The sequence below is a fragment of the Lactuca serriola genome, chromosome 9 (genome assembly GCF_051521515.1).
Source record: "Lactuca serriola cultivar US96UC23 chromosome 9, Lser_US96UC23_V15, whole genome shotgun sequence".
NCBI classification, from domain to species: Eukaryota; Viridiplantae; Streptophyta; class Magnoliopsida; order Asterales; family Asteraceae; genus Lactuca; species Lactuca serriola.
In genome coordinates this window covers 218,099,462-218,110,482 of record NC_136416.1, presented here as the reverse complement: position 1 = coordinate 218,110,482, position 11,021 = coordinate 218,099,462, and the positions used below count along the sequence as shown (strand labels likewise).

Below are 11,021 nucleotides of genomic sequence, written 5' to 3'. Positions count from 1 at the left end.
TCAATATATTATATCAAATTAATATACGAATTATTATATCAAATTTAACAACAATGTTATTGTTATATTTAAAAAAAACATTTATTTGTAAATATCTCAGTTATATTTTAAAAAACATATATTTTAACAACAATGCTTATGTGAGGACATTCACCTAATACCATTATAAACCTATTAAAACTCGTAATAAATGTGATTGACATTTAATTAAAAATTGGGAAAGAAAATAATACTTTAGAAACTTATTTGTTTTAATAAGATAAGCAAACAGAAGGTTAAACAAAATAAATAAGCTAATATTTTATTATTTGTTACAATATCTTAAAATGCCAAAAAAACACACAAAAACCGTGTGTGATTTATCAATCTACATGATCGTTTATGATCATGTTACATGTCAAAACTTACATGTTTATTACAAAAAACACACACACACACACACTCACACTCACTCACACACAGTCCTCCTTCTCAAGAGGTTAAAGTGTGAATCTAATGTTGCTCTCTGTTTATCTACATTTCCAAATTAAAAAAACAATTAATCGTTTTATGTCCAATTCGGGTTGAATTGTTGGTACCCATTTGAGCATCCCAAATTCTCTGTTCCAGTCTCCCATGAATCCGCATAAGGATTTGGAACACTTATCCGATAATTAGATTCTTGGATACTAATTCTAGAATTAACAAGTAACCCTGGAATCCTATTGTTTATGTAATCACTTTCTTCCGACAACATTTTCATTCCTGGTTCTTGAATCGGGATAATGGTGTCCTGCTCATAATATGGTAGGAAATGTTTTTGCATTCCAATAGGAATTGTGGGATTCCCTTCAAATTGAATATGTACTCTATCTTGATACTCATCTACATGTCTTAATGTTCCTTCATCTGAATAATAGAATAATGGATCAATCACCTAGTTTCTAAAATAAAAAAAAAAAACAAAAGTGTTGAGTTTTACCTAAATTTGGTAAAATGGGAGCATGATCTCTAAGAAAATGATTGGTTGGTCGATGATGTGGATCCATGTATGAGTAATCCACATAGTGATTTGGGTCATTGTAGAAAAATGAGTAGTTGTTTATCGGGAAAGGTTGTTGGCTTAAGTTGAATAGTCGATTGTCATATTGAAGAAGCTTCTCATATTGCTTATCGAGGACTCCGGGAGCAAATATAATTGAATGACGCCTGGAGAAAAATCATATTATTTAGAAACCGAAACCGATAGGTACTGTTAATGTTAGCATTATTATAGATATTATTGGATTTATGTAATAATCTAAGGACTGTTATTGTCATTAGACCTTTTATGTTATATACTTTAACATAAAAACATATACTTTAACATAAAAACACCAATGACAATAATAACGATGACCGATTCAGATGTGACTTCTGAATGGTTCCGTTTAGATATTTGACCCTTAAGTAGGTAGGTACCTGCAAATAGATGCTTGACCCCCTGTAAAATCTGTAGATTGTTTCCATTGTGTATGCTTTCGTGGCTGGGGATTAATCTCTCGGCCGAATTGCGGTGGTTGGTTTATCTGTATACATATTATTTGTGTCATATAAATAAGATCCACAAAATGGAAGAAAAAAAAAACATTTCTAGATGAGAAATAATCTGAACCTCAACTTCTAGATGTCCTGGCTGGCCTTCATATATTAAGGCTCTAATTGCTGATATTTCTGACCATTGTATTTCAATCTTGCTCTTTAAAGGCCCATCTAGAAACTCCCAAACTAGTTTCTTCTTTGCATAATAAATTTTGGTAACTAAATCTCCTTCATTTCTTGAAACTCTCTACAAACATTTTCAAATGATTTCGAATTTAGTCGGTAAATAAAATGTTTGGCTTTAAGTGTGTAATAAATATATCCGTGTTGATTATTAATCAAATGTCTTGCAATAAAGCACCAAAATTATTGAAATTTGTGTACCAAAATCGAAGTTACTATACGCATGGTGACTACTGATAGACAAAGAAGTTAATCATGATTGAAAAGTTATCTAGAAGGAAAAGTTGGACGATCCAAAATGAAAACTATTGCATTTTTATGAATGGAATATGTTTGTTTGATTACTTTACTTTTCTAATCATATATGTTATACTTTATATCAAATCAACCAGAAAACAAATTACGTCATGGCAGAAACCATGAGAATTGTTTTTCCGATTCTTACGAAAATTTTGGTTTTGACTTTTATTGACCAAACCAATCGAGTTTCAAAACGGATATGGATTAGTTAAAAAAAATTGTATCCGTAGCTATTGACAGAAGTTTCTTAGTTTTTCCTTTTTCTGGAAAGAGTTTAAAACTTTAAAATCATTTTGTCTTATTAAAATTATATTATTATAATAATACTCTACTTTTTATAAGAAAACTACAAAACAAATAACACATGTATATATATGTGAATAAGAGTTTTATTTTCTATCTAATTTTGGTATAGTGATAATTTGATGCAATGACACGTGTCAAGCCTTTTCTTCACCTTATATATCCTTAATCAAACAAAAAGTATATGGAAAATAAAAAAAGAAAAGGAACCTTCCAAGAACCGATCTGTAAAAGAAGAGCAGGGAAATTTGAAGCCTTCAACTTCTCAGGAGTCGGTTTAGAATTAGATGATGAGTTCTTGTGTAATTCCCTTTCTTGAGATAGCGTCATTTCTACCAAATTGATTAGAGAATTCGACTTCCTTAAATTCAAACCAATCGGACTTCCTCCCTGCAAAAGATTAAGTTACAGATTCAGAACAAAATTTCACATTGTTATACTCTTCTAGATCGATTTAGTTAAACCAAGTTGATGTAATGTAATTCGAAGAAAATACAGTGAGGTTTATGCACATGCAGAAACATTTTTGTTTGATGATTGATAGAATCGAACTATCGGAGGGTGTAGGGTGATTTTCATGAACAATAAGATTAGAAGAGAGAACCTGTGGATGGAGATTGAGATTGCGATTGTTGGAATCAGTTTGATACTCGAATCCTCCATTGTTGCTGCTTCCTTCGAGTGTTGCAGAAACAGAGACATTGGGAGATTCGGTATAATGATGATCGAAGCCGCCATTGTGCTCCCAGTTCGTATAGAAATTTTGAATATTATCATTCCTCATTGATGCTGAATCTTATCGAAAGATGAAATTGATTGCAAAAGCTGTTGGTGATGAGTTGATGACGACGGAGGTGAAGGTGATTTCAACTGTGCCTTCCCACTCTGGTTGATGGAGGATTCGGGGGGAAGAAAGGGAATGGAAAGGGAGGGGGATTTAAAAGGGTTTGTGGGTCCTTTTCAGATTGATCTTTTCTTTTGACTGGTTGCGACACTATCTAAACTTAACTTAAATTAAAATAAATAGTTACAAAAATAAATAAATAAATAAATAACCAATAGTATGTTTTTTAATTTCATAAACATGAAAAAAAAAATAATAAGAATAGTCATAATTTATGTATGCCACCAACCCATTTTAAAAAATCTAGGTTGCTTGCAAGAATGTTTTTTTAGATTTCAGTAGGTCAAACACCTATAAAACCTATAAAAATCAACATAGCCTATGGAAACCATTTTTTTTTTTAAATCTTTTTTCCACGACTTTCCATTTCTTAAAAAAAGTCAATAGATTTCGACGGAAGTTAAACGGACAACAAAATGCGTCGCTAGCCCTTTCTGGATAACAAAACTAATTATTTTGAAAACAACATATGTGGATTTAAGAGATATAACATTAGAATACATGACCTGTTGGACTCTGTTGAGAAGCTCCACGCCTATGGTGCGAGAAAACCAAATGTATTAAATGCAAAAGGTACAAACGCATGTTGATTTTCTATACATGCATTCTCGTGCTTTGCCACTTTGCACGCAACGACTTTCAAAGAGGCATGCCTTGCTGTGAAACCCCCGCTCCTCAAACCGACGAGAGGAGAGACCCTAGTAAGATCCACACAAGCGTGCTTCCCTCCTACCCATCCAAAGACCAAAATGTCAGCCTACCAGAGTGTGGATCTTCCATCCTGCGGGACCATCAAAAAGTTCATCGGTGCTTCTTTCTTCACAAAAATACCAGCACGCCGACAAACATTAAAGAGAACATCCATAACCACATCATATCGGTACTTGAAACCAAGGAGACCTCTACAATGAACTGTATGTTCCCCAAAAGTGTCCAAACATGTCTTGCTGAAAATTGGACATATCTCGTCAATTGGGAATAGAGGAATCATGAGGCGGTAACGAATGATAGTTCGGTACTCCACGGGAGACATATTGTAACGCCCGTGTTTCGGGGCTAAACATTAGTAGATGATGTAATAGTCTAGGTTAACTATTGTAACTTTTTTTAAAGTAATAAAGATAAATTATTTGAGTATTATGTGAATTATGTGAATTTATATGTTTTATATTTAATTATAAATATATAATTAATAAAGGATAAAAATAAGCGTCAAAAATAAAGTTTTGAATAAACCCGATATCGGTACATGAAGTAGTAGTGGTCGTGACAAAGATTCCGTACATATAAAGAACGCTGAAATTCGAGTTATAACGAAGAAGTTATAATCTGTCGAAGTTTCGCGACAGAACCGGCACAACACTGCGCGACGTAAATAGTGAATTTACGATAGAGCGATTTTTAGCCTTAGTGATCTAAACGAAGGTCGTAGAATACATTAAACCGAGAGTGTGCATAAAAAGAACACCCAAATATGATTTTGTATGAGGAAGTTACGATTTTTCAAAGTTACAGCTTAACAGTATGTAACCCAAAGTTCGAATATTAGATTGAGCGTTTTTTAGCCGACACAACCTAGACGAGAATTGAAGATCTCGTTGATAGTAGCGTAACAATAAAAAGACAGACGAAAACGGGCGTTGGATTAAAAAGTTATGGATTTTTAACGAACCAATCATGTCCCGGACTGTTAAAAATATAAGTTTAAAAATAAAGTCAAAATTAGCCGACGGAGTCTAAACAAAAGTCGTAGAGTACGGTCCCGCCTACGCGTGGATATAAAGAACGTCAAAAACGGAGCTCGGATGTGAAATATATGAATTTTTGAAGTTAGAGTGGGAAATCACAAAGGTTGTGCGAGGGGGTATGCCCAACGTTCGCACTACGCCCCGCGTACACAACTCGGTATGCCCACCGTTCCGATCCTTCATGCGGTCCGAGACAGGCCACGACGCCCCACCGAAACCTCGCCACGTGTGTACGGCCGAAGCTGTACGCCCCACGTATAGCGAGGGAACGCCCCGCATTCGTCCGAGGCCTCCCTTATAAAAAGAGGCCGAGGGTTGCCTTCTTTTCCACACCGTTTCTTCACTTCTATCTCTCTCTAGACTCTCTCTAGCTCTTTAAGCCCCCTAAATCCTAGGTAAACCCCCTAGCACCCGAGGCTCCTGAAGCCCCGAGAAAAGAGCCTTTCGGCTCGGAAACACTGCTCCAAGAGAAGTCCGGTTTTCAAGAAAAACCCTGTTGTAAGTGAGCTACGCCTATGCTATTTTTAATATATATTTTTATTTAATTACCTAATACCTTAGAATAATTATTTGAGCTATTATTATAGGTTATATAAGTGTCATTATAATATCTTTTTTAACCACTCGTGTTACGGGGAATCTGATTTGGAAGGCCGCTTGGGTTGCTGGATTCAGAAGTGCTATATGCCAAAATGATCCTACTCTCCGGTGTTTCATGTCTGGCCCCTGTCTGTGCATGGTGGGTGAAGAGTATTGTGTTAATGCTTATATAATAGCAATAATAGCAAGACTATTAATTAGCCTTGTTGAGCATTAGACTAAACTCTAGTGGTAATGACACTAGGTTTTGTCCGAGGGAAATTGTTTTAAGTTAACGAAGTGTTGTCCAAGTGCAGAGTCACCACCTTACCGGGTGAGTGCATAGTCTCTTTCATCTTTCACATAGATATGAAGTATTTAATATAATTTACGTGCTAAGTGTTCATATTGTCTGAATACTTGTTGTCTATGCTGGATGAAAGATTTTTATACATGTTTTAAATGATTAAACTGTATATGTATTTTATATCTACAAAATGTGTTGGGTAAAACATAGGTAGATGTAATAGTTGTTGTGTGACAAAATAAAATAATGAGAGACCTCGATATTGATGTTATTGATGATCCAGACATCTAGCGGAGTATAGATGACGACCACAGACTTTTCTAGACAGTCCAGTGCAACGCTAGCAAGCTCGCAACCTGTAGGTGTTTATTTGAACTGTGTGCTCACCAACAGTACTCCATCCCCCTCATGGTTGCCTTATTTGACATGAATTATTGAGGAACCCCCGAAGCATGTGTTATCGCCCCGATGAAAATCCTTAGGCTAGGTCCCTTATGTTAGATGTTGTAGGGACGTAAAGTGAGGATAACGGGAACGGGTAATCGGGTTTGTTTGGTTGATGAAAATAATAAACTTATTTATTGTGGTTTGAAAACCTTATGTGCTCACCAGGCTCCCAAGGCTGACCCACATAGTTTCTTGTATTACAGGTAGTGGCGCATGAGCATAGATGTTTGGATGAGGGATAACAGTTTATAGGCCTGTAGATATGAATAAATGTTGTCAGACTTATAATGTACTGTTTATGCTTTTGATATGTATCGAACATGACACCCAAGGTTTTTAATGAAATATATTTCTACGGAAATGCTTTGATAAATATTTATCATATTTTATTTTGGGAACAAATTCCGCAACACTTTTATTGAAAATGTTACTCTGATTTTTAAGCAAAGCATAAACAAAATCGATCTTTTCTGGCCGTGAAAATGGGGATGTCAGACATATGTTGGTCGGGCCATCAACAGGGGCGGAGCTAGGGTTTTGGGATAACGGGGGCTTATATCTTAATAAAAATTTAAAATATTTTTAATATCAAAATATCATAATAGAGTTTGTAAAATTCACAAAGAAATTAATAAGAAAAAAAATTGTCTAGATATATATATATATAAGAACGTATCGATTTTGATTAGTATCACTAATCGGATACAATTGTGTGTAATACAAAAGAATCGATGGGATGTTTGTTTTTTTATTTATTATTTACCCTATAATTATAATAAACCAAATTATCAAGAATAATTAAATTATTATTTACAAGTTACAAAAAATAATATATGTAATAAGAATTAAAATTTATTTAAAGTATTGAAATCTTGGAGATGTAGCTGTAAATCCAAGAACAGTTTCTTAAAACATAATGTTGGACAATCTTGGTTAATCGTCAATTATAAAATCTATTTGCAAATAAATGATAGTGATGAATTAAGATAAATAGGTATATAAACAATGACCAATTAAAATATAAGAAATAAGGGTGGAGGCAATGATCTTTAAGTGAGACGTTTACAATTTTCACTGTCATTTTTATTTATATATGATAATCATTTAATTTTTTAATAAATGGGAGGGGCTCATTATTAATAAGTAATAGATATGGGCTCATTTTATACATAATATATAGAACGTTCAAAGAGATCAGGGGGCGGGGGGGGGGAAAGCATCCGACAACCCCCCTATTCTCTCCGCCAGTGCCCATCAATAGGGATAGTTAGCTAAAAATCATGAGCGTGAGGTTCCTGAAGACACTCAAAAACTGTTTTCTGTATGACAATCATGTCCAAGTCGACTTCCATATCTTTGACGATTTTGCTAAATAGGGCATATGCCAATGCTATGGGATTTAGGGGGGTGTCCTTATTAGTGAAACCGTTGTAGTCGAATCCCGGATTCGTATCGCGAAGAAGAGTCAAAGCACAAAAGTAATTAGAGTCCATACCACATATGCCACTGTCACGTAAGATGTGGTATTGTAATGTCCAAGATTGGGCCCTCGAGGCTACAAATGCATATGAGGAAACCTCGTACGTTGAGTACAAACCCAAACCGCCGAAACGAATAGATAAGGAAGCCAAACGCCACTGGATGTCTCCAAAGAAGAGGCCTCCGCATACCACCATATCCTCAATAGACCCGTGCAATCCTTTGTCAAAGAATAAAGTTGCCTCTTCTATGTGCACCGGTTGACATGTCCTTAAACCAAAGAAAAGTTTTGCCATGCCCATACATGATCGAAGCAAAAGGAGCTCACTTTGCGGGTCACATAGTTATGGAAGAAGACCCATCAAATCAACAACATTGATCGCTCTCTTCATGGCCAACCCGCTAATAAACCCTACGTCTCTGCTAACATTGCCCCCCCCCCACCCCAGGAGCTTCACCCCCAAAGACGGTCTCCCTATATCCGTTGGGAATAAATCAACATGAAACTTCCTACCATCATAGGAGGGCCAAAAAATCTTCGTTTTCTTAATGTTCAACTCATGACCAAAGCATGGACCATTCATCGAATAATGTTCAAAACTCTAGCCACCGCTTCTTGTAACATCCTGTTCCCTGCCATTTTTGTGTCGTGGGCCGAAAGTCAATTGTTTAAGTCTTTGGGCCTTAAGAAGGAAAATTTTAGTCCTTGTGGAAGGAGGTAATGATAGTTAAGAGATTTGACCCTTGAATTGTGTTTTGGACCGAAGGGTGGAAAGAGAAAAGCCATAAGCTGGGTTCTTGCGTGGAATATGGATTTTTGTTCGAGAAGTTTTTGGTCCAAGATATTTAGATAATATTTTAGAGCTCTTTAATACCTTTATGTGGATATAAAGAACGTCGAAAACGAAGTTGGAACAAAGAAGTTATGATCATTTGAAGTCATGATGATTTTTTGGGTCGGCCGCTTACGTTGGGTGTAATTTGAGTACGTTGGGCGTACTGAGTATGCCTAAGTACGCTGGGTGTAATTTAAGTACGATGGGCGTACAATCAATGCCCAAACCCTATTTTCGTGATTTGAGCCCTATTTAAGCTCCTTAACTTCCCAAACCCACTCTATTCTTAGCCTCCACCTCTCCAACACCCTCTCTTGAAGCCCTAACCCTAGATTGAGCATTGTGAGCAAAAAGAAGGTGTTTTTAAGTGCTTTGGATTATTCTTGGTGCACCTTGGAGAAGAAGGAGCTCATGGAAGAAGTGTTGGTTGCATTGGAGCTTGTACATCGAGACTTTGTTCACCTTGATCTTTCTTCTAGAGGTATACAGTTTGGATCTTGATGATGATATTGTTAGATCTATAGCTAGTTTTGAGTGTTATGAGCTTTTGGTCACTTTAAAGGCATAAAGTTTAGATCTTGAAAGTTTGTGACCTTGTTATGGGTAAAGTTGGAAACTTTATCCATCCAAACATCATTTTGATTCAGATATGAAGATTAGAGACTTGGACTTAATGGATTAAGTTGAAAAGATGCACTTTTTGGGTCCCTTTGAGATTTATCGATTAGATCTTTTTTGTTGGGACCATTCTAATGGATAAAGTTGGAAACTTTATCCATTATGGAGCTATTATGAACCATAAAAATATGATCATGAGTGTTGTATGTAACCCATGCATGTGTTAGATGGTCTTAATAGGTTAGGAACATAGGGTTTTGGACATTAAGCACTTAATGGTCATGCAAGACCATAAAGTTGGAAACTTTATGGTCAAGGACATCATTTTGGGCTTGGATCTAGAAAATCAGGCCCGTGCCTGGTCAACCAACGCGTACGTTGGGCGTACTCAGCTGGGTTGAATCGATTGACTTTTTGGAATTTTGACTTTTACCTGATTTTGACCAAGTTTGACCAATGGATATTTTAGATTGTGTTTGAGAATTGGTCATTTGGATGGATAAGTGACGGTTAGAACTAAGATTTGGAGTCGGAACCTCATCAGCTATTGATCAGATCGAGAGGTGAGTTTTCCTCACCGTAGTTACAGGTCGAAGGCACCAAGGCTGACCCATTGGATTAGATATCATGTTTTGTGATAATATGTTATCATGAGCGGTATCCTAGTAGATAGGATGATGCTATGCTAGTGATCTATAGATTTGCTTGACTTTCTGTAGACTGATTATATGTTATATGCTATATGTGCACATATTTGGTTGGTGGTTGAGGCTTTACTGCTTTGTGCGTGAGCCAACAGGTCGGGGGCATTCCAACCCGATGGTTGATTAGGCCCAAGGGTATTCCATCCCGAGGATGATAGGATCCATAGTATATTGGTATTCCAACTCGATGGTTGATTGGGCCTGGGGTATTCCAACCCGATGGTTGACTGGACCCGCAGTGTATTGTCATTCCAACCCGATGTTGATTGATCCTGGGGTATTCCAACCCGATGGTTAACTGGACCCATCGTGTATTGGCATTCCAGCCCGATGGTTGATTGGGTCTGGGGTATTCTAACCTGATGGTTGACTGGACCCATAGTGTATTGGCATTCCAACATGGGGTATTCCATCCTGAGGATGACTGGACCCGGAGGTTGATTGGGCCTGGGTATTCCAACCCGATAGTTGATTAGACCTGACATGCTGTTGTATATGTTATTTGTTATGTTTATGTGGTGGTACTTTGGGGGAACTCATTAAGCTTCATGCTTACAGTTTCAGTTTATTGTTTTAGGTACTTTAGATGATTGCGACAAGGCGAAGGCGTGACCGTACACATCCTTGGTTCTCTAACCGGTTGGATCTTGAGAGAGTTTGATTTTAAATAATGTTTTGGAAACAATGGTTTTGTAAACACTTCTTTTAGTAAATAGATTGTTTTGAAAAAGTTTAAATTGTTGTAATTGTTTTTGGGGATGTTACACCTCTGATTTCCCAATGATAAACCAATCATCTAGATACCAAGCATGGAGAATGAGCTTGCAATTGTCTCTAATCTTGTGCACAAGCAGGTGCAAAACGAGAGCAAAAAGAAGAGGGCCCAAGTGGTCGCCTTGCTGCACCCCAGTGGCAAACTATATATGTTGGTCTCCTATATAAACTCTCGCTGCTTGCCCATATAAGAAATTCACCCACAAAGAATTAGAAGGGCACATCCTCCTGACCTTGTGGAGCAAGGCTGATATGTTGATTGTTATGAACTTTGTATGC

General features: G+C 36.6%; 1 protein-coding gene across 1 annotated transcript; it reads right to left on the bottom strand.

Moving 5' to 3' along the window:
* Positions 1 to 327: 327 nt before the first annotated feature.
* LOC145073878 (uncharacterized) lies at positions 328 to 3,239 on the bottom strand. Its single transcript, XM_079020352.1, has 6 exons — positions 2,951 to 3,239; positions 2,557 to 2,736; positions 1,634 to 1,807; positions 1,441 to 1,547; positions 962 to 1,188; positions 328 to 888 (listed from the first exon to the last, which is right to left on the bottom strand). The coding sequence occupies exons 1-6, from the start codon at positions 3,128 to 3,130 to the stop codon at positions 548 to 550; spliced, it is 1,209 nt and encodes a 402-aa protein (XP_078876478.1). The 5' UTR covers positions 3,131 to 3,239; the 3' UTR covers positions 328 to 547.
* Between the last annotated feature and the right edge of the window lie 7,782 nt (positions 3,240 to 11,021).